General features: G+C 44.9%; 1 protein-coding gene across 1 annotated transcript in view; it reads right to left on the minus strand.

The window, feature by feature from the left end:
- Positions 1 to 19,778, minus strand: part of LOC141795203 (protein NLRC3-like) — a 39,836-nt gene extending 20,058 nt beyond the window's left edge. Inside the window, exons 1-3 of the mRNA XM_074676011.1 lie at positions 19,523 to 19,778; positions 14,167 to 16,060; positions 13,717 to 13,890 (exon numbers count right to left, since the gene is read on the minus strand). Coding sequence (XP_074532112.1) covers positions 13,717 to 13,890; positions 14,167 to 16,060; positions 19,523 to 19,778 — 2,324 coding nt within the window. The remainder of the gene's footprint in view (positions 1 to 13,716; positions 13,891 to 14,166; positions 16,061 to 19,522) is intronic.
- Positions 19,779 to 24,293: the final 4,515 nt, after the last annotated feature.

The raw sequence follows: 24,293 nt of genomic DNA on the forward strand, positions 1-24,293 counted from the left end.
CCCGCGCCAGACCCCCACCCACAGCTCCCGGAGCCCAGCCGCACCACGGAAGCCGCTGGCTCCACAGCCGCACCAAGCCTATGCCCGTGACAAACCCTATACCACCAACCCCCCCCCACCCACCCACTATTCTGTAACCTGGTCCCAACCAGGCTACATTATCGCTACACCGTGAATAGTGCAGCTAAGTGTAATGTGGTGCATTAAAACTGGGGAAGAACAGGTCGAGTGGGGGTCCACCAACCCCCCCTCTCCCTGCCTGGCCCAAAAAAGTGGATGTTGTGTTGCATTAAAAACAAAGGATCGGTCACACACTTAGGACCTTGAGGTGCACGTTCGTCAGGTGCGGTGGTAGAGGTCCTTAGGGACCACTTCTGCTACACCCTGATAAGACTTGCGCCTCAGTTTTACTTACACTTAGACATCCCTACATGATGCCAACTACTCTACACAACACACACAGAGACCCTTGGGGTGGGCCAAGTGGTATATGGTAGGCAGGGCACTTTGAGCTAACCACCTGAAGGGCACTGCCCCATGAGCTACGCGGCCGTCCACTCCCCAATTTTAACTTTTCTTTTTAACTGCATTAGGATCACAAACATCCACACACTACAGAGCGGGGGAGGTAGGGCAGGGGGCTCTTCTCACACCCCTGTTTCTACCATGCCCCCTGGGGCATGGGGTAAAAGGGGATCCGCTGCCTTGGGTTCTGGGCGAGTGGCACAGCAGGGGTCCCGCAGCGCCCCGGAGGATGCCCATGACTTTATATCTACTTATTTACTTATTTATTTATTTATTTAATCCTCTTTTTAAAATTATTTATATATGTATGAATATATATATGTATGTGTATGTATATGTATGTGTGTGTGTATATGTATATATGTATATATATATATATATATATATATATATATATATATATATATATATATGTGTATATGTGTGTATGTGTATATATATATGTATGTATATGTATGTGTATATATATATATATATATATATATATATATATTTTTTTTTTTTTTTTTTTTTGGTGAGTGAGGAGGAAAAGGAGGGGTATTTCCCACCTGAGTGGCTGGAGGTTCTGAGTGCGTAATGATATGGTGCTGCCGTGTTGTGATATTGTTGTGTGGTCGTCTTGTGGTGCTGTGGTGTTGTTGTGCTGTTGTGTGAACGTATGGGTATGGATGGACAGAATGTTTATGTGCGGGTGTCAGGGTCCACGGTGGAGGGCTGGTGAGCTGTGATAAAGATGAGAGGGGGATAGGGGTGGGTTGGGACAGGAGGCTGTGTACGGGGGATACTGGGTTTCTGGGGAGAGGACTTCTGTGGTCTCTGGTGTCTGGCCGGGTGCGCTGGGGGCCGGCACCGACTCGTGATAGGTGGTGGCCTGGGCTGGGTCCGTCCTCCCGGGTGCCTGGCCGAACCCCCCCTCCTCGGGGGTGAGTGGCCCTTGGGCACAGGTGACCCCTGGTCTTACCCCCTGCACTCGATCGGGGGCCCTGCGTCCAGCGGGGCCTGCAGACCTCAGTCCCTGGCCCCTGGGGTCCTCCCTCCGCAGTGTCGGGGGCCTGCCTCTAGCCTTCCCGGGACGCTCCCCCCTTGCCTCCTCCTGGATTGGCGTGCTGCTGTCTCCATGGTGGTCTGTCTGGGCCCTGTGCTCTGTTGTGGCTGCGGGACGCCCGGGGATGAGGGCTATCTCAGTGCATGTCTGGCCTCTGGGAGCAGCAGGGCCACATCTGCATGATCACTCCTTGGCATGATCACCTGACCCAAATCAAACCCAATTTTCTATACTGCCACCTGTAGCCCTATATGTGTAGGTGAGTATATGCGTCTGTGTATAGATCTATATACGTATATGTACCTCTTTGCAATTGTCATTGTTGTGCTCACTGCTACTCATGATTTCTCCAGTTCATCTCTCCAGGTTCTTCTTGTGATTATGACGTCAAAGACCGCAGGATACTGTCTCCTTTCAGGCTCAGTAGCTGGTTATTTGTTTCTCCTGCCTGTAGTCATCTGTTCAGTTGTTGTGGTTGTTCTCTACTGTTGTTTTGTTGTCTCTCTCTCCCCCCCTGTCTAGTCTCTTCTCTACAATCTTTTCCTTTTTCACTGTTTCTTTCCTGATATCACCTTGTTCTGGTTAAGCAGTAATCTTCAAACTTGGCAATATACGGGAGGGAAACTGTATGGATACATGTATGCGTATGCGTATATATATGTGCATACATACGTATGTGTGTGTGTATGTATATATATGTATGTGTATTTAAGTATAAAATATATATATATATAATTAAAAAAAAAAAAAAACACTAATAAAGAGTACCATTTTAACACTCAAGGGCAGCTCTATAGATTAACGGCTCCCTTTGGAAAAGCAAATGTGTTCTGCACAATACGGCAGCCAGACCATAATTCTGTTGTCGTGACGCTGAACAGGACAAGGGAAAAAAAAAAAAAAAAAAAAGGATCGGTGAGGCAGGCGGGAGGGGATCAGAAAGTGGCCACAGCCTAAAACAGATTGCGCCCACCCTCCAGTCCCCCCAACTACCCCCTTCCCTACTCCAAGTAATGTATGTAGTGCAGTTAAAACAGGAGGACGGGAGAGACAGAGGGGTCGAGCTGGTCGCTCCCTCTGTTACCCCCAACCCCCAGAACCCTACGTGTTATGAAAGTGAAAATATAAACAAAAGTGCAATGTGTGAGTGGTGAAGTGCAATTAAGAGGTAGGGCTAGTTAGGGCCAGGCCAAACCACCCACAACAGCGCAAGGGCGCGGGAGTAGCACAGAATGGCTCCCTGAACAGAAGGACCCAGGACCCACAAGCGACAATCCAGACAAGCCCCAGTCGCGCTCAGCACGAACACCCCCCCCCCCAGTAGACTGCAGCACCAGAACCACCGGCCCAGTGCCCACCAGGGACCTCACTCAGGCGGGCCATCCCAAGGGCACTGCCCCCCAGGGGAAGACCCCAGGGCACCCAAACATCGAGTCCCCGGTGCCCACCCCTTGCCTGAGCCACCAGGGGAGGTAGGACCAGCAACAGGGGACACCCACCGCCATTATCTCCTGCTTCATGGCAGGATCTGGAGTTGCCCCACCCAGACCCAGTGGTACATTCCAGATGATGCAGCCCCCCCTGGAGGTATGCCAGGCCCCAGCGGCTGACCTCCAGGCGGCCAGGGGCCCCCAACCCCCCGCGAAGGGAGAGGGGGGAGCAGGTGAGGGGGAAGGAGGAGGGGAGGGGCCGCAGGGCGGACAGCAGGAAGGAAAAGACACGGGTGCTGCGCAGAGGAGCCCACCACTCCCAAGCCCCAGGGCCAGCCAAGGCACCACCGCAAGAGGAGGCCAGCGCCATCCCCACACCCCGCTGACTGAACACGGACCCAGCAGCCACAGGGAACAGGAGGGAAGGCACCGAGCACCGCAGCACCCCAAAGGGGGCCGCTAGGCCAGTTAGCCCCACAAGGTAGTGGGTCAACCTGGGTTCGACCACCATCACCAGAGTATATTTACCTCCTTGGGACCCACGAAGCTGTGCTATTTCCTCTCCTTTAGTTCCCAGGAATCCCTGCTATATAAAACCAGTAGAGGAGAGGGAAAAGAAAAAAAACAACCAGAAGAAAAAAAGAAAAAAAAAACGAGAGAACAGAGCACGAGGGGGCAGTACTTGCTTACATGAGAGGAATCTTTGGTTAGGAGTATAGATATGCTAGAAAAGGTTGCCAGATTGAGTTCTGGTCTTCGGTCCTTTGCCTGTTTGATTTAGTTAGATTTTCCATTTGTATGTGGTTGGCAAGGAGGTTTTTCCAGAATGTAATATTTATTGCTTGTTTTGATTTCCAGCTCATGAGAATAGTTTTCTTAGCAATGGTTAGAGCTATGAAAAGAGGTCTATTTATTTTCATTTTATGGTTTAATGATGATAAATCCCCTAGCAGGCACAGTGAGGGGGACAGAGAGATGGGGCAACCCAAAATATTTGAGAGAGATGTGATAAAATCAACCAAAAATTGTTGGACAGGTGTGCAGTTCCAGGTGGCATGAAGGTAAGTGTCTGGAGTGTGTTGGGAGCAGTGGGTGCAAGTGTCAGATTGTGCTAAACCCATTTTAAACATCCAGTGCCCTGTAAAGTGAACCCTGTGGATGATTTTGTACTGGATTAGTTGGATATTACTGTTGGTGCTCATAGAGAAGGTGTTTTCACAGATTTGGTTCCAGAAGTCAGCATTGGGGGTGAGGGCCAGGTCTTGTTCCCACTTTATTGATGGTAGTGATATTGATTTGTCTAAGTTAGCAATTATCTCATATATTTTGGACAATGATTTTTTCTTTATGGGGTTGATTTTAATTAGGTCCAAAGTTGAGGCGGGTAGGTTTAAGTTTGTAGGAGTGATATCGAATTTAGAGGTAATGGCAGATTTAAGTTGTAGGTATTCAAGAAAATGGTTTCCCCCAATGCCGAATTCCTGGACCAGATCAGAGAATGGCAGCATAGTGTTATTTGTGAAAATGTGTCTAAAATGAGTGATTCCCTTCCTGGTACATGTATGGACGTTAATTGATTTTTTGTTGATTTTGATGTCCGGATTGTTCCAAATTGGTGTGTAGTCTGACAGAGCGAAAGAGGTGTTTGTGATTTTGTGGAATTTCCACCAAGCTTTCAGAGCTGTTGAAATGGTTAGACTTTTAAAACATGGGTGAAGTTTAACTGATTGATTTAAGAACGGTAGGTCTGAAATTTTTATTTCTTTACAAAATGTATTTTCATTGTCTAACCAAGTGTCGCATTGTTGACTATTGTGGATCCACTTTGTGATATACTGCAGTTGGTTTGCTAAGAAGTAGTGAAAGAATTGTGGGGCTTTTAAGCCTCCGAGATGTTTGGGTGTCTGTAGTGTGGATAATTTAATCCTTGCTGGTTTATTTTTCCAGTAATATTTTGAAGTGATGGAATCTAGAGATTTAAACCAAGTGCGTGTAGGTTGAATTGGAGTCATTGAGAATAAGTAATTTATTTTTGGTAATATTGACATTTTAACAGTAGCTATTCTGCCTGTGAGAGATATTGGTAGGTTCATCCATCGTTCAAGGTCATCCCTAAGTTTTTTCAACAGTGGTGTAAAATTTAGATTAAACAGCTCTGACAACCTGGAGGAGATGTGAATACTCAAATATGACAGGTGACTGGTGCATATCGGGATAGGTGATGTATAGGTTGCCACATCCCAACCGCTGTCTTTAATGGGAAGAATACTTGATTTAGACCAGTTTATTGAATAATCTGATAGATGGGAGAATGATCGGATTAAATTAATTGTTTCTTTTAATGATCTAGATTGGGATTTCTGATATAACAATATGTCATCTGCATATAAACTGATTTTGTGATGAGATGTTGAAGTCTCATTACCTATAATGTTACTATTCTGGCGAATGGCTGCTGCTAGGGGTTCAATAAAGATAGTAAATAAAGAGGGGGAGAGGGGGCACCCTTGCCTAGTTCCCCTGTGCAATGGAGAGTTTTGTGAAGTTTGCCCATTAGTGATGACTGTGGCTGAGGGTGAAGTGTAGAGAGTCCTAATCCAGTGAATAAATAATGGTCCGAAACCAAACCTCTCCAGTGCAGAAAACAGGAAGTCCCAGCTTACCCTGTCAAAGGCTTTCTCTGCGTCTAATGAGACTATGTATCTATCTGTTGACTGTGATACTGAGTACTGCATTAAATTAAATAACCTGCGTGTATTATTAGAAGAATGCCTTCATTTTATGAAACCAGTTTGATCTGGGTGAATAATAAATGGAATTACCTTTTCTAATCTGTGGGCTAGGGCTTTGCTGATAATTTTCATGTCTGTATTGATTAGTGAGAATGGACGGTAACTGGATGGAAGAGTTGGATCTTTATTAGGTTTTAACAGGAGGGAAATTGTGGCTGTGTTCATGTTGGAGGGGAATTTTGACTTTCTTTTGTCTTCAACAATGACTTTGATGAATATCGGTGACAGGATTGACCAGAAATGTTTGTAAAACTCTGCAGGGAAGCCGTCAGGTCCAGGTGACTTATTGTTTGGCATGAGTATGAGAGCTGCAAATAATTCTTCTGTTGTTAATGGTAATTCAAGTGATTCTTGTTGTTCCCAGGTGAGATTCGGTAAGTTAATGCTGGATAAAAAAGAATAAATGTTAATGTCTCCTGGGTTTTTGTCATTGTCTGGAGAGTATAGATTTGCATAGAACTGTCGAAACACTTCATTTATTTCAGCTGGAGATTGTGTAAGCTTCCCTGCTGAGTTTTTGATGACAGAGATTGTTGTTTTTTCTTGGTTTTGTTTAATTTGATTTGCAAGATATTTGCCGGATTTGTTCGAATGTTCAAACTTCTCATATCTCAGTCTTTGTAGTAAAAATTTGTTTTTTTTATTCATCATTTTGTTCAATTGAGATTTCTGTTTTCTGAGTTCATTATATACTTCTTCAGATAGGTTGGTAATGTTTTCTAGTTCTTGAATTTTCTTTTCTAGCTTAATTTCCTGTTTTTTTTCTTTCTTTTTTTTATTCACTGAGAAGGAGATGATGTGTCCACTTAAAACTGCCTTTCCTGTTTCCCATAAGAGAGAGGGTGATATTTCTGGAGTGTTGTTAATGTCTAGGAAGGATGCCCACTCCCTTTTTATATAACTGTCAAATTCTGGGTCCTGTAACAGAGAAGTGTTAAGTCGCCATCTTGTACTGCGTTTGTGGGGGTGGTCTGGTCTCCAAAGTATTGATACAGGTGCATGATCGAGAATGAGGATGGGGTCTACATGTGATTCTAATATATTCTTGATTATTGAAGTTCTGACTAGGAAAAAGTCAATTCTTGAATATGATTTGTGGACTGGAGAATAAAAAGAATATTGTTTTTTAAGGGAATGTAGCAGTCACCAACCATCGCAAAGACCAAAATCACCCATGAACTGATTACTTACTGCTGTGGACTGCCAGGGACGTTTATTAGAGGGATTATATGTTTTGTCAATAGATGGATCAATTGTGGTGTTGAAGTCACCTCCAGTTATTACGGGACAGTGAGACAATGAGGAAAGTGAGGAGAAGAAGTTATGGAAAAAAGCAGGGTTATCTTTGTTTGGTCCATAAATGCTTGCAATAGTTACCAGATTATTGATAACTGATATGTTTATAATGATAAATCTACCTTCTGGGTCCGAAATTGTAGGGTTATGGGTAAATTTGATTTTTTTGTGTAGCAAAATGGCAACCCCTCTTTGTTTTGAGTTATAATGGGCTGAGAATATTTGGGTATATTGTTGAGATTTTAAAGTATTGTAAGTAAGTGGGGTTAGGTCAGTTTCCTGTTACAGGCATATGTCTGCATTTAGATGAGCCAAGTGGTTTAATATTCTAGTCCTTTTTGTTTGAGAACCGACCCCTCGTACATTCCAAGTTATTATATTGACTGATGTCATACAGCAAAAATTACAGTTTCAGTCATTATGGAGACCTGCATGTTAAATATTTTAGTTAAATCCTCCCTTTTACATATAAAGTCATAAACAAACATAAGAAAACAAACAAACAAAACAAACAGGACAACCAGAACCAGAGCAGTGTTCAGTTGTTGGACTTCTGTGCTAGTCACAGTTTGTCGATAACTGACTCCATTTTCAAACATAGGGGTGTCCATAAGTGCACCTGGCACCAGGACACCCCAGGTTGCAGATCAATGATCGACTTTGTGGTCGTATCAGCTGATCTATGGCCGTATGTTCTGGACACTTGGGTGAGGAGAGGAGCAGAGCTGTCAAGTGATCACCACCTAGTAGTGAGTTGGATCAGATGGGGGGGGGGGGGGTGTCGGACAGGCAGACTTAAACAAACAGTGAGGGTTTGCTGGGGATGCCTGGCTGAGGACCCTGTCAGGATGGTCTTCAATTCACACCTCCTGCAGAGCTTCAACTGTGACCCGGGGGTGGCCGGGGACATTGAATCCAAATGGACCATATTCAGTGGTGCCATTGCTGAGGAGGCTTTCCTGAGTTGCGGGCGCAAGGTAGCTGGTGCTTGTTGGGGCAGTAATCCCTGAACCTGTTTGTGGACACCAAAGGTGAAGGGTGCCGTCAAGCTGGAGAAGGAGTCTTACAGGGCATGGTTGGCTTGTGGGACTCTGGAAGCAGCTGGCAGGTACAGGCAGGCTAAGCATTGCACGGCTCTTGCGGTTAATGAGGCAAAAACTCTGGTGTTCGGTGAACACAGTTTGGTGAGGCCATGGAAAAAGATTTTCAGTTGGCTCTGAAGAAATTCTGGCAAACTGTCCGGCAACTAAGGAGGGAAGAGCGGCTCTCTGTCCACACTATTTACAGTGGGGATGGGGAGCTGCTGACCTCAACTGAGAGTATAGTCGGATGGTGGAAAGAATACTTCGAGGATCTCCTCAATTCCACCAACGTGCGTTTCATTGAGGAAGCAGAGCCAGAGGACTTGGGGTTGGGCCCATCCATCACTGTGGCTAAAGTCTCTGAGGCAGTTAAACAATTCTGCAGCAGCCAAGCCCTGGGGTCAGACGAGATCCGTCCTGAGTTCCTCAAGGCTCTGGATGTTGTAGGATTTTCTTGGCTGACATGCCTCTGCAACATTGCATGGACATACGGGACAGTGCCTCTGGATTGGCAAATTGGGGTGGTGGTTCCCCTTTTTTAGAAGGAGGACCAGACGGTGTCTTCCAACTACAGGGGGATCACACTCCTCAGCCTTCCTGGTAAGGTCTATTCTAGGGTGCTGGAGAAGAGAGTCTGATGGTTGGTCGAACCTTGGATCCAAGAGGTACAATGTGGTTTTCGTCCTGGCCGTGGAACACTGGACCAGCTCTATACCCTTGCAAGAGTGCTAGAGGAGGCATGGGAGTTCGCCCAACCAGTCCACATGTGCTTTGTGGATTTGGAAGGTATCTTGTGGGGTGTGCTTCGTGAATATGGAGTCGATGGCTCGTTCCCAGTCAGGGTTGGACTACGCCAGGGCTGCCCTTTGTCATGATCCTGTTCATTACTTTTATGGACAGGATTTCTAGGCGCAGTCAAGTGGCAGAGGGAGTCAGGTTTGAGGGTCTCAGGATCCCATCTCTGATGTGGTCCTGTTGGCGGTTTGCAGCCAAGTGTGAAGCAGCCAAGATGAAGATCAGCACCTTTAAGTCTGAGGCCATGGATCTCCGTTGGAAAAGGGTGGACTGCCCACTCCAGGTCGGGAGAGAGTCTTTGCCCCAAAAGGAGGAGTACAAGTATCTCAGGGTCTTGTTCAGGAGTGTAGCGTGGAGCGAAAGTATAACTTTCAAAAGACATTTAAACTTACAATATGTGAGTTTAAATTTAAGTCGGGGCACCACCCAGTTTAGAGAAAACAGGGAAACTTTAGAAAGGTTTACTGTAAGAATTTGTGAGTTAATAATTCATAGAATTATCAATTATCATGTCTCAATATCAAAAGGCCGCTACATCAAACGTGAATTCTTTTGAACGGTGTACAGAGGCTGTTAATTTCAACCACACAAAGACAAAGCAATTTCTTTATATATGAAACGTTTATTTACTAACTAAAAAGAGGAAAATGTGCATGAATAAATGGACAGGTGAAAGATATAAAAGGATAAATGCATTGATGAATGGAAAGTGAAACTGATCATAAAAAAAACGGAATAAATGGAATAAAAGGACATAAACCAACCCACATAAATCTAACTAACCCACCCAAGATCTCTGGGGCATTGACCACGATATACCAATAAATGCAAGATTGTCTTACACAAGTCCTGATGCCGATGGTGAGAGTGGAGGGGGCGACAGAGGTGGCTGGGTCCCGCTGCAGATGTCTGCGGATGTCCGTTGAGGGATGATGGAGAGGCTTGAGGCCTGCTGCAGGTCATCTGAGCGTCACGGAGGTGATGTCCGATGAGTTGAGTCAGTAGAGTGGATTCTAACAGCGGCAATAGCAACTGAAACAGCGGCGATGATGCCGGGCGTCGGGTTGAAACTTTGGCAGAGTTCCAAAGTTGAATCACCGCAGGGAAAGCAGTGAGCAGCAGTGAGCAGCACTCGTCTCCTGACGTCAGCGCATTAGGGGGAATCCCCATCGATCAGCTGGGTGTCTCAGGGAGAGACCCAGGCACCGATAGATGACTGGATGCAGTCGGGCTGAGGTGACTTGCGTCTCAGCCTGTAGAGTCTGGAGCCGGTGATGAGCTTGGAGTTGGCATGTGCGTTGCCAGTTGAGGAGCAGAAGGAGAAGAGCCTTCTGAAAGAAGTAAGAGGAAAGAGCCCTCTGGATGAGGGATGAAACGAGAGAGCCTTCTTGATGAAGGGTTGAAGGAAGAGCCTTGATGAGGGGTGGAGGAAAGAGCAAGAGCCAATGTTCTTGTCCTGGAGTGGAGTTTTACTCAGCTTTTCCCGCCGAGTCAGTGAGGTCACTTTAGGCTGACGCCCCTCCACGTCTCATCTTTCTGCACGTGGATCAGATTGTCCCAGAGATCACTAACTAACTAGAACTTTAAACTGTAAAGAGATTCCTACATGTAATAGTCAAAATCACATTTCTTATGATTTAAGCTACACATCAAGACTAAACATGATAGGTTTTCCTCTTTAAGAACCCAATAAAATAAAAATCCAGATGTTACAATGGGAAGACAGCAGTTTTCACACACACATTATCAATGATTCTCATTACATAGTACATGTTTGCAAAGGTGAAGATGTACATGTAAGTCTTAGTGTAAAAACATCATTTTTGTGCTGTTCTCAACTGTGTGAATTAAAGAGTCTTTGTCTTTTAGGAGAAGGAGGGTAGCAGATCTTCTCCTGGCATTCCTTCTCTCCTGTTCCCAGAGAGAAAGGTGGAGGGTCACAAGGTACTAGGTGGAGGCTGAGAGGTCTCTCCAGCCTCTCTCTGAGAGAAGGATGTCTGTACAGTTTCACATGTCCGCCAGGTGTCAACGAAAAGTCTTCGAATTTACAGTGATGTCTTAATGTTTTATAGTCTTGCAAACATCAGACGAAGGGATGAGGCAGACTTGGGGAGAAAAACACTTTGGCGCAGAGGTCTGTTTTTTCCAAACTTGCTTTATTACCTCTCCTTCCTTAGGGGGGTTAAAGTTGGAGACTAGGTCAGAGCTGCGAAACCAGGTCCCAGCCTGACTTACGTTACAGGAGTGAGGGGAAAATGGAGCGAGAGATTGACAGCCGTATTGGGCGGCATTGGCATGCGGACGCTATACCGATCTGTTGTAGTGAAATGAGAGCTGAGCCAGAAGGCAAGGCTCTCAATTTACTGGTCAATGTACGTTCCATCCTTCATCTATGGCCACAAGCTGTGGGTGGTGACCGAAAGAACAAGATCACAAGATAAGGTGGTTCGGGTATCTGGTGAGTATGCCTCCTGGACACCCCCCTGGGGAGGTGTTCCGTGCATGTCCAACTGGGAGGAGACCCCGGGGTAGACCCAGGACACGGTGGAGAGATTACATCTCTCAACTGGCCTGGGAGCACCTTGGTATCCCCCCAGAGGAGCTGGCGGAGGTGGCCTGGGACAGAAGCCATTGGTCTTCGCTGATGGCACTGCTGCCCCGACCTGGACCAGGACAAGCGGTGAAAAATGGATTGATAAATGGATGAAGCATGAAGAAGCTGAAGCTCTGCTGAAGAATCTGTTAGTGTGTGGTTTCCTCAGAGTGCAGACTACACACTGTGAGCTCAGGAGAGAGAAATCTTGTGTGATCTGTCCTTTGATATCACCAAGTGTGTGGTCTCCAAATGTGTGAAGTTTTGGAGAATCCTGTACTGTGCACCAGCCAGTGGCGTTGTTAGGCCTAATTTGAGGGGCTGTAGCCCCCCCCAAATATCATCAAGCCCCCAGTGATTTCAACATACTACTCACACCCGCTGTGGTCTTGGCGAGAGATGTGAAATCGCGAATGAGTCAAGTCTTTTGTATAGCTTTTTCAAATGAATGGTGAGAACTGATTCACAGTCGTGAGTGAGCTGTTCGTTCTGAAACGTGCCGGCAATTTGTATTCAGTAATGGCCTGCAAACAAAGGGCTGACACAGAGCATCGAATGTGTTCTTTTTGTTCACTGAAAAGCGCTATTCAAAAGCGTTGACTCATTCCAGAACGTCCCATCTCCCGCAAAAACCATCCCGGTACTAGGACAACTAAAGTTACGAAACAAAGCCTCTTTTTAGTAGTGGAAGGAGATAACACTTTGATAGTTGAAGCTAGCTTAACTAATGAGGTAAAAACGACTGACAAAGGGCACTGAAGACCGTTTGGAGGGCTGAAGAGTTTATCTGATGAGGCAGAAACAGGCTAAACTTTCACATTGACTCCCAGAGTTTGAGCTAAGCTAGGAGCGGTGGGCGGGCTTTGTCCGTCTCTTCTTCCTTGTTACTGGACGGACAGTCAAAAGGATGGAGTCTATCTTCTTGTCATGGACTCAGGAGTAAAGCAAGACACAAGAAGTATTTATTTAAGCCATCAATAAAGTAGGATATCAGGAAGTTTTTCCAAAAAAGTAAGTATTTATCACTGATGGTACTTAACAATTAACTCCACCCCTCACCCCCACACCCACACCCAAACCCCTCCGCTCACAGTAGTTAATGATTATTATTAATATCATATCATTGTGATGAATATAACACTAACAATACATTAACAATAATCACTCCGCCATACCTATTGATCTGTAGGAGTCAGGGCAGAGGAGCACAGGGAATGAGAGGGGAGAGACCTCCACTGGAAAGGTGAGTCTAAAGATAGAGTAATTTGTCTGTAGGACACTGAAAATAAATAAAATAAAATTTGAATAAGTAATATGGTAAAAATGAGGTAGCCTAACTCGATGGGTAATAAAAACAGCTAAAGCAGAGCAGGTCATAAAATTAGAAGTGATAGATCTGGTCTAAAAAGGAGAAATAAAACAGGTTAAGACGATTTAAATAAATAAAATGATATGATAAATTATACTAAATACAATCAGCTAAAAGCCAGACTAAAAAGGTAGTTCTTGAGTTTACTTTTAAATATATGAACAGTAGGAGCTACACTCAGGTCTTGAGGTAGGCTGTTCCACAGATGGGGGCCGTAATAATAAAAAGAGGCTTCCCCCAAACGTTTTAGTTCTAACTTTAGGTACCATTGAAGACGACTACCTGAAGACCTGAGAGCCCTACTTGGCTCAAATGATAAAAGCAAATCTGATAAATATCAAGGAGCAAGACCATTAAGAGATTTTTAGACTAAAAAAACAACCTTAATTTTTATTCTAAATCTTTTCCAGTTACTTATGTGCCAAAATTTTATCAATCTGACTTCAAAATACAAAACTATTATTGTGTTGTCTGTGAAAGTCATGGCATTAGCCTCTTTGTTGAGCAGTTATTAACGCTATGTGTTGTGTTTTGTTTGTTACACATTTGATCATTTGCATCTCCTGGAGCTGAAGCCCCCCCATCCCTAAATCCTAGTGACACTCCGGGTACCAGCCTTTACTGCAACAAGAATTAAGCAGTCCTGGAAAATATTGACCTGAGAGACTTTTTTCGATTTCATGCTCAGAAAAACTCCCGAAATGTACAAAACAAAAAAGCAAAAGCTCAGAATAAAGATTTAAAGAAAAGCTGAACAATAGAAGAATGAGATTTGGTCAGTGAACTGACCTAAGAGTCTCCAGTCTGCAATGTGGACTCTCCAGACCGACTGACAGAAGTTCCACTCCTGAGTCATTCAGCTCATTTCCACTCAGGTCCAGCTCTCTGAGATGGGAGGGGTTGGACTTCAGAGCAGAGGCCACAACTTCAAAGTGAGTCTCTGAGAGCCCACAGCGTGAAAGTCTGTAATAAAGTGAGTTAGAATGAGAAAGGACTCATTATATTGTGGATGTGTTTGATGAGAACAGAGTGAATCAGATCCTGTTAAAGCCGAATGTCATCAGAAAGATCACTGACTCTGAAACATCTGAAACACATCAGAGACAAAATACATCATGCCAGACTTCAAGAAACCAGTAGATCACCATCTTCAGAGGAATCAGGATTTATAGTCAGATAATTTTTACACTTACACTATTTTACCAGACTGATTTTCATGTTGATCTCAGGGAAACTTACCGAGCCTTCCTGCAGTTCCTCACAGCTGGAATCAGTCTCAGTCGACCCTGATACGACGCTTTGTACTTGTTCAGATGTAACTCATCCAGAACCTCCTCTGACATCTGCAGCATGTAGGCCAGAGCAGAGCACTGAATCTCAGAGAGTTCCTTCAGTGATCTGTTCTCTGACTTCAGGAACTCTTGGATCTCCTGATGGACTGAGAGGTCATTCATCTCCGTCAGACAGTGGAAGATGTTGATGCTTCTGTCAGGAGAGACCCCGCGACTGGTCATCTCCTTCAGGTTGTTGATGACTCTTTGGATCATCTCTTGACTGTTGTCTGTGTGATCCAGAAGACCTCCTAAGAGTCTCTGGTTTGACTCCAAAGACAGTCCATGAAGGAAGCGAACAAACAGGTCCAGGTGACCGTTTTTACTGCTCAGAGCTTTCATCATAGCTTTATTCAGGAGGTCTGCCAGAGGGTAACCTTTGTGTTTTTTTCCCAGCAAAGCCTTAAAAAAAGATATGATCCCTTTTCTGTGCTTACTTTGAGTGTGTCGTCCCTTCAGAAAGTCCTCCAGTACTGCTGTGTCTTCATGTGTGAAACAGTGGAACATGTAGACTGCAGCCAGAAACTCCTGAACGCTCAGATGAACAAAGCAGTAGACTGTTTTCTGGAAGATCACATGCTCTCTTTTGAAGATCTCTGTACAAACTCCTGAGTACACCGAGACCTCTGTGACATCCAGACCACAGCGCTCCAGGTCTGCTTGGTAGAACAGGATGTTTCCTTCCTCCAGCTGTTCAAATGCCAGCCTGCCCAGCTTCAGGAGAACTTCTCTGTCAGCCTCCATCAGCTTCTGAGAACTGGTCTGAGGACTAGTTTGAGGACTGGTCTGAGGACTGGTCTGAGGACTAGTCTCATAACACTTAGCATACTTCTTCTTCCTCTGAGTCTGAACCAGCAGGAAGTGTGAGTACATGTCAGTCAGGGTCTTGGGCAGCTTTCCTCTCTGCTCGGTCCCCATCATGTCCTCCAGGACTGTGGCAGTGATCCAGCAGAAGACCGGGGTCTGACACATGATGTGGAGGCTCCTGGAGGTCTTGATGTGTGAGATGATTCTGCTGTACTCTTCTTCATCCCTGAACCTCCTCCTGAAGTACTCCTTCTTCTGGGTGTCAGTGAAGCCTTGTACTTCTGTCAGCCTGTCCACACATGAACGAGGAATCTGATTGGCTGCTGCAGGTCGAGAGGTGATCCAGACCAGAGCTGAGGGAAGCAGATTCCCCTGGATCAGGTTTGTTAACAGCACGTTTACAGAGCACTCCTGTGTGACTTTAGACACAACCTGAGTGATGGGCCAACCCAGATACAGTCTGTTTTCGTCCAGGCCATCAAGGATGATCAAAAGTTTCCAGTCAGCCAGCGTCTCCACTCTCAGCTTCTCTAATGTTGGATGGAAAACATGGAGCAGACTGAGGAGACTGTGCTGCTCATCTTTGATCAGGTTCAGTTCCCTGAATGAAAGCAGGACCACCAGACTGAGGTCTTGGTTTTCAGAGCCCTCTGCCCAGTCCAGAGTGAACTTCAGCACTGAGAACGTTTTTCCAATCCCAGCCACGCCGATTGTCAGAACCACTCTGATGAGTTCTTGTTGCTCAGGTAAGGCTTTAAAGATGTCCTGGACTTTGATGGGAGTGTCCTGGAGGATCTTCTTCTTGGAGGCTGTCTCCAGCTGGATCACCTCATGTTGGGTATTCACTTCTTCACTTCGTCCCTCTATGATGTAGAGCTCAGTGTAGATCCTGTTGAGGAGGGGTCTACTTTCTGCTTCATCATGTCCTTCAGTCACACGTTGATATCTCCTCCTCACACTCATCTTGTGTTCATTTAAACCCCCCTGCTGAGCAGCTGGTGTGAGACAAAGAGAATGTGAAAATGAAGGAATTATTTCCATGAACTCATATTCATGAAAAGATGCGCATAGAGTCCTCTCAGCTCTCTGTTACCATTTGCGCAAACTTAACGAAGAAGCAAATAGAGAAGACGGTGACTGAAGAGACAGCAAAATCAAAGCAAAATACGACAGCTCTGAATTCTGGTTTTGAGTTTCCTCTGAGAGGACAACACAGACCAAAGTTCAAAATTTAAATTCAAATAAAATAAAAGCAGCATTTTTCTATGATTAAAACACACTCAGCTAAAATATCCAATCAAAGCACATCTTTAAAAATGTGTCTTTGAAAGAGATTTAAAAAAGGATAAAGGGTCAGCCATTCTGATCTCCTCAGGCAGGTTGTTCTACAGGTTGGGAGCTCTGACAGAGAAGGCCCGGCCACCTTTGGTCCTCACCTTTGACTTTGGGACAGTAAGCACAGTCTTGGCTGAGGGCCTCAGGTTAAGACCGGGTACATATAGACTGAGGAGATCAGAAACGTACTTTGGAGGAAGACCAGAGCGTGCCTTAAAAGTCAGAAATAAAATGTTAATATCAATTCTAAAATTTAAGGGGAGCTAGTGAAAAGAGGAGTCGTGTTGTGCTGCTGCGTTTTGGACCAGTTGTAACCTCTGCATACTGTGTTGGTTCAAACATGTGTACAGAGAGTTGTAAATAGCCCAAACGAGAGGAAATAAAAGCATTAGTGAAGACTTCCAGATTTTTCCCAGATAAAAATGATCTCATTTTAGATTTTTTTTTCAGCTGCATAAAACAAGACTGCACGACTAGGCTGACATGCTGGTTCAGGGTAAGGTTCTCATCAAAGATGACACCTAAATTTTTACAACTAGCAGCAATGTTATTCGAGGGTTTCATATTCAACTTTTACGACACGAGATGTGTCATTGTACCTGCTTTACCAATTCTGACAATCAACACCTGTCTTATTCAAATTTAATTGTAAGAAATCCGGTGACATCCAGCATGTTATGTCTTGGATGCAGTTCCTCAGTGTGTTTAAATGGTTAAAATCATGTGGGTAAAAAGAAAGATACAGTTGTGTATCATCTGCATATAGGTGGAAGTTGATGTTTTAGCTGCGGATGATATGTCCCAGGGGTAACATATAAAGAGGGAAGAGGAGTGGTCCGAGGACCGACCCCTGGGGAACCCCACAGGTCAACTTTGCATGCAATGACTGTGAGCTGCCAGTTGCCGTACTAAAAGACCTATTATATAAATACAAATAAAACCAACCTAAAACCAGACATGCCAACCCAGTGTTTTAGTTTTTCCAGTGAAATTGAATGATCAACAGTATCAAAGGCAGAACTCAAATCTGAAAGAACTCAAACAGAAGATTTTCGAGCATCAGAAGCAATCAGCAGGTCATAAAACACTTTGAGGAGGGCCGTGTCTGTGCTATGCTGAGCCCAAAACCCAGACTGAAATTCCTTGAAGAGTTCATTCTGTTCTAAAAAAGTGCAACTACTTGTTTAGCCACAATTTTCACGGGAACTTTAGAGATAAGCAGTAGTTTTGAAATAGGCCTACAATTACTCAGGGAGTCTGGGCCTGATGAGGGCTTTTCAGGAGATGCTGAACAATTGCTTTTTTTGAAGTTGATGGGAACACAATCATTTGTCAGTGATTTGTTGATGGTATGAGGACATAGGAGCTGATTGGCTCGTATATGTACCTCTGTCAGAAACCTCACTGGTAAGACACCAAGAGCACAGGTGGAGGGTTTCATATTCAACTTTTACCCTATTAATTATAATATCTGAGAAGTTTTACCACTCTGCACTTAATGTTTGTATCAGGGGAATAAATAACATGAATAAAGGTTGATTTTTGTTACGCTAATATTTGCCCTTATCATCAGTTCCCCTTGATGTCTTTATCCAGTTACAGCTTCCTATTTCACATGAAAAAAACTCCTTCTATGTGATCCTAATCCATGCTCATTAGTAATTCATTGGGCTCTAATTTCGTAGACCAGGCGCAGGCGCACCTGCCCTGCGCCGGCCTTCGCCGTGCGCACAGGGCGTGACCGGTGCACTTTGCAAGTTTCCTGCAGTGCCAAGAGAGGCGCAGTCCAGGCGCAGTCCAGGCGCAGTCCAGGCGCAGTCCAGGCGCAGTCCAGGCGCAGTCCAGGCGCAGAGCTGCGCGTCCACGCCTCCCTCCGCGCAAATGGCAGAGAGGGAGGAGAAAAGCCGTGAGTGGGTTTAACACAGCCGAGCGCTGTTTTCACCAATCAAATGAGCGCCTCTCCTCGCCCTTAAATGCCCTGCAGCCGAGGCGCAGCGTCTGATTGGTCTGACTGATTCACAGCACCGTGGAGAGAGTGCTGGTAGTGGAGACGGTCAGAGCCGCTGTGCCTGCAGCAGGTCAATGGACAGCGGGGCGCATCGGAGGACACGACGCGCGTCACCTTGTGGGCCAGCTCCCAGGACAGATTTAATCCGTTCCTTTGTCTTTATCCAGAGTAAAAAATTAAGAGACAGTAACACAGCTGGCTTATCCATTCAGAATACTTTTGATCCACCTGCACTCCTGGTTTGTCATCGCCAAGCAGAGCCTTTGGTGATATACTGTATACTCTCCCAGTGTCTCCACCTCATCCTCCTTACAATAATGTACTCCATCTTTTTAGATCACGTTAAAAATAAAGACTAAAACAGAGAAATATGGGAAATCACGGGTAAATCCTGAGCGACATAAATTTATTTCGCCTCTTTTTTTCTTCGTCTTTTCTCTCCCTCTTTTCTTTGAATTAAATGAAATGAGAGAAGCAAGATATATACTCAGTATCAGATGTTAAAGCTGTTTATTGTTTAATTGTAAGATGTGCATCAAACTTCCAGCTGCCGTCAGGTTAACTTTCCATTATGACAAACGGCTTTAATCTGACATCAGATGTGACAGGACAGTTAATATAGATATAAATGTATATGCTGGTTCAGACAGTTACATTAAATAGCGATTGCTGTGAATGTTTATTGCATTAAAATGTGCCTGACACTCTGGAAACCGGCCTCTGAGGCTTTGATGACATGTGCACACATGTGCGCCTGTCACCAAATTACAGCTGCGGAGGGTGCGCTCCGCCTTGCGCTGAGGATAGACCAGGTTGGAGCTGGCGAGCTTTCAGCGCACTTTTTTGGCACGAAATTGTCACTGCGCCAACATGAATCTGCTGACACCTCCCCCTGGTGCGCCGTCAACTCCCTTTGGCGCGCCGTCACACCCATCTCTGCGCAGATGGTCTACCAAATTGTCAAATTGGCAGCGCACTACGGTGCGCCGCACGAAATTAGCACTGCGCAGGCTGCACCAGGCTTGAGCCTCCTGCGCTGTGCCACGAAATTAGAGCCCATTGATTTGTGCTACTTTCAGATATAAAGAAGTTTGTCATAAATGTCACTTTTTACCTTCTTCTCCAGCGTGGATGCTGCTCGACAGTTTTTCCACCAGATCCTTTCTGGGGATCTTCCCCAGAATTTCTCTCATCACCTCTGCAGACTGTTGGTTGTGTATTTGTACGATCTTATCCACAGTTTTCAGCCTGTTTGCTTTATCCAGCTCACTCTTTGGGGTACCATGGTCCACTAGGTACCACTTAAACTTGTCAAATTCATCATTACCCAAATCCTCCAGTATTTTCAACAGCAACTCTTTTAAGCTCATTTTCCCGATCTTGGGCAGCACTTATCTCTGTGAAAACAGACATGAACATGTTTATCAAGCTATGAATGATTGAAAAAAGACCCCCATCGAACATCAGGACACGCAAAAATACATAAATTACAATAACCAGACCAGAGAACTGGGGAGCTTCAGCTAAACCATAATCAAAACTATCAGCTCTATATGTGATATAAACCTGTGTCACTTCTGTGAAGTGAAGTAGTAAAAGAGGCTGGCTCTTGTTAACCCCTTTAATCCCAAATTTTTCCTTGCAAATAAGTGCATGAGCTTGATTCGTTAGATCTCCCTACAACATAATATGTATGTTTTTTTCCCCATTATTATTATTATTATTATTATTATTATTATTATTATATTTATTAGTGTTGTTGTTTTTTTTTAATTCTTCCATTTAAAACTTAAATTAGCTTCCCAGAGTAAAACCAACACTCCAGGAGATTCCATAAGTAGAAAAGGGTCTGGTGGCGATCTGCCCTTAAACTCTCCTCGGGGAGATGTTACTGTAAAAAAGGTAAAGGTGAAAAGATGTCACACAGCTTTCCTCAAACAACACTTTCCCTTCATCCCTTTACTCTTTTTCTTCCTTTCTTTCACCGGTGAAGAACCACTGCCTTGTTCTGAACCAGTAGTGAAGGGTTATCCCTAGTGGTGCAACAGATCATCGTTGATCCGTGATCTGTTCGGATCGACGTCATGGGTTCGGCACACACGTGACCCGCGGATTGATTTCTGAAAAAAGCTGTGTGCTCGTCAGCTTTTGACGAGCAGAGGAAAGGAGGAGCTTGAACGCCCAGTGACACACTCTCCATACAAACCATGCCATGCTCAGCACCATTGTCCCCCCGCAGAGCTGTTCCCCAGCTGGAGAGTACCAGCGGTCACACTACCCCTTTATGAACCAGACTTTAGTGGGTATCACACACACGCATGGCCCGCCTACGTCATCGTGAAGCCTCTGTTTACATGAAGCGCGGTCTCATCAGAGTCAGCACAATGAGACACAGAGAGCGCTGCTACATCTTTAGAGACTTTTGAACTTATAGCAAGTCGTTTTTGCCCAACACAGCCATCTAACACCCCCGCTTTGTTTAAAATGATTGTCGAGATATGCACTCGCGGCGATCATATGTCATGGATCGCACACGCTGTCCAAGTGCTTGTGCTTGTGCATGCATAAAGTAAACCATGCAGAAGCCCACCTCTCCGAAGCGTGCAAAAGCAGAGAAGTGAATCATGCTCAAGCACGGCACAGTTGCGGTCACACTGGCCATTCCAAACGTGCTTTAGGGCTGAAGTGTGCTTAAGCACGGCACGGTTGACCAGTGTGACTGCGTCCTTAAGGAGGACAGGGGACATAGTGACTGCTAAGAGGTCCACACTCTCTCCAGACAATGTTGACATCCTCGTCATCCTTAAAAAAAATCTGAAATTATAAGCTCAGGTTCTTTCACTCTCCTTGTTTCAAGGAAGATGTCTTCTAATTTTTACCTTTGATTTCATTTTATTAATGGTCTTTGAACTAATATTAAAAGGAGATATGCCTTTTTATGTTGCTGTTGCACTTTGGGTTGATTTTTGGTTCATTGTTACATTTTAAAGGAAGGAGATATGCCCATATATTGCACTTTAAGTTGTTTTTCATTAATAACTATGTTATAAAGAAGATATGCCTTGTGCACTACTTTTATATATTTAATTTAATAATTGAAGTGTCTAATAAACTGACAAAACTTGTTTATTTATTTATTTTGGCGTTTTGCTGATCCGAGAAAAGTCAGAAATACTTAGTGGTGTAAATGTCTGAGTTGTGACTCAATGCCCACGGATGCTGAGTGTTACTGCACACTCTTCAGGATTTGTCTGAGTTAGAGGACACTCCTGGCTCTCCGTCTGGATAACTCACCACACAGATTTCTCTGCTTTTCTGAATTCTGGAGTGTTGTGTAACAGCAACAACAACAGTCATGGCAGCAGTAACACTCAGCGTCTTGATGTCCAGTGTCCGTGGATGTTTCCTCTGTATTTCTTTCAGTCGCCATCTGTAGCAGCTCTTCTTCTGTGTACTCCGGTTCATACAGGTATCCTTTTGGTTCCAAAGTGAATGAAACTTCATTGTTGCTGTCATAGTCACTCATTTTGAATTTTCTACGCTGCCTCACAATCCTTTGGAGTACAAAAAAAAGAATTACAATACTTGATCAAACTTGCACGAGGCTACTACCGGTGCCCTGAGCATAGCTTGTTCACATTCCCTACAGCTGAAAGGAGGAGGGGGGACGGAGCGCACTAGCGCTGCGCAGAAGGATAAATGACCAGTTAGTTAGGTCCGGATAAATGTTCATATTTCCAAAAACTTAATGCACTTAAAAAATATTTTATGTTGTGTACTCTTAAACTGTGGTATTACTTTTTGATTTTAGTTCTTGTAGGCAGAGAAAATAGCCTTTGAATTTGGTACGGTCTCTCCCTGTTAGCGTCTATTTCCTCGTCACCAGCAATTGCAGTCTGTGTCTTACTGAGGGAGCGGAGACACCTTTCTACTGTATCTAATGTCCTTAGTGGTCACATAGAGCTCATAGAACCCCACTTCAAAAAAACGGAACTGTCCCTTTAATGTAAAACAACCAGTCAATCAATTTACAGGAAAAAAGTAAAAGAAACTGTTTCAGAAACTTAAAATTCTAAGTGATGCCTGTTTGTAACCCAGGAGGGAGGTTGGGTTTCAAAGAAAGTCATGAGCCCTAAACTACACGACAGCATATTTTCACTCTTTTCAAAACCATGTACCACATCATATGTTTTTCTGAGTTTATATGAAGATATTTTCCCTTTTAGTTCGTCTGCGGCTCTTGGCTGGAGAGATAGTCTCTCCACTCAGAGAACCTGGGTTATACATGTAACCATCCATTCTCTATCGTGTCAAGACTGTCTCTCCACCCTACATATTCCATATGTACGGGGACTCTGTAAGACACACTGCAAGGAACCAAGCAGACCAAGCTGCTCCTGCGGAAGCCAACAATGGTAGTTCGAATGAGAGGTCACCACCACCAAAGTGTTCACCCATGTGCTTAAAATAAGCAAACTAAGTGCAACTATCTACAATAACACGCTGCATTTGCCAAGGCGCAAGACGCTATCAAGGCTTAGCCAGCCCCGTAGCAAGGCTAGCATAATACAAGGACATCCCTCGTAACCCACCTGTGGTCACGGAGGCCAGGTAAGTAGTGTCACGTCCTACAGTCGTGAGCCTAGCACATGCTCAGAGAATGGGGTGCTAGCGCCAACATTCATGCAGTAGGACCTAATAAATGTGGATGGGGTCAACCAAGAGGCCGCCCTACAAATCTCTGACAAAAAAGCGCCTCGCCATAAAGCCCAAGAGGTGGCGAGGCCCTGTGTGGAATGCGCCCGCACTCCTGCAGGGGCAGGTATGGCTTCCCCCTTGTATGCCTCCTGAACAGAGTGTCCACAACCCAATGGGACAGCCTGGCCTTGGAGACTGGCTTCTCAATGCAGTTGGGTCTATAATAGGCAAAGAGCTGGTCTGTCGCTCTGTGGGCACGCGTCCTACGGATATAAACTGTTAAAGCCCTAACAGGACACAATAGTGACTGGTCAATCTACCCCCCCTCCCTAACCATAGGAGGGTGGAGGGGGTGCAGTTCGATAGACTGACTGGTAGAGCTTGGGGTGGAATGCAGACCTCCACCACGGGCTGCCTTTATGGCTGCTACCATTCCCCTCACAGTTCAAGGAGACTTGCCAACCTCCAGCATGGCTTGGCTGCTTTGCCATCTTTTGGTAATGGTGCTCCATGGGAGTGGCTGGGCATTTTAGATTAAAAACTGCTCTAGCCCTGGCCTCCCTGACTCTTGGTGGCAGGATAAAGCAGTTTATACATGAGGCAGGGTCTTGGCTGGCCATGCATGCATGATCCAGCCCTAAGCACTGTACACATTTATCATGTCCATCCCCAACAATAGGCATATGCTACCTGAGTTGAAGGAGCCCGGGCTCACTGAATGGTGCTAACCAGGGGCGTCACTAGGATTTAGGGATGGGGGGGGCTTCAGCCCCAAGAGATGCAAATGATTAAATGTTTAACAAACAGAAAACAACACATAGCGTTAATAACTGCTCAACATAGAGGCTAATGCCATGACTTTCGCAGACAACACAATAATAGTTTTGTATTTTGAAGTCAGATTGATAAAATTTTGGCACATAAGTAACTAGAAAAGATTTAGAGTAGAATTTAAGGTTCCTTTATTAGGCCAAAAAATCTCTTAAAGGTCTTGCTCCTTTAAATTTATCAGATTTACTTTTATCATTTGAGCCAAGTAGGGCTCTCAGGTCGTCAGGTAGTCGACTTTAATGGTACCTGAAGTTAGAACTAAAACACTTGGGGAAGCCTCTTTTTATTATTACGGCCCCCATCTGTGGAACAGCCTACCTCAAGACCTGAGGGTAGCTCCTACTGCTCACATTTTT

The sequence above is a fragment of the Halichoeres trimaculatus genome, unplaced genomic scaffold (genome assembly GCF_033239565.1).
Source record: "Halichoeres trimaculatus isolate MK-OKI-2021-1 unplaced genomic scaffold, fHalTri1.1 fHalTri1_scaffold_8, whole genome shotgun sequence".
NCBI classification, from domain to species: Eukaryota; Metazoa; Chordata; class Actinopteri; order Labriformes; family Labridae; genus Halichoeres; species Halichoeres trimaculatus.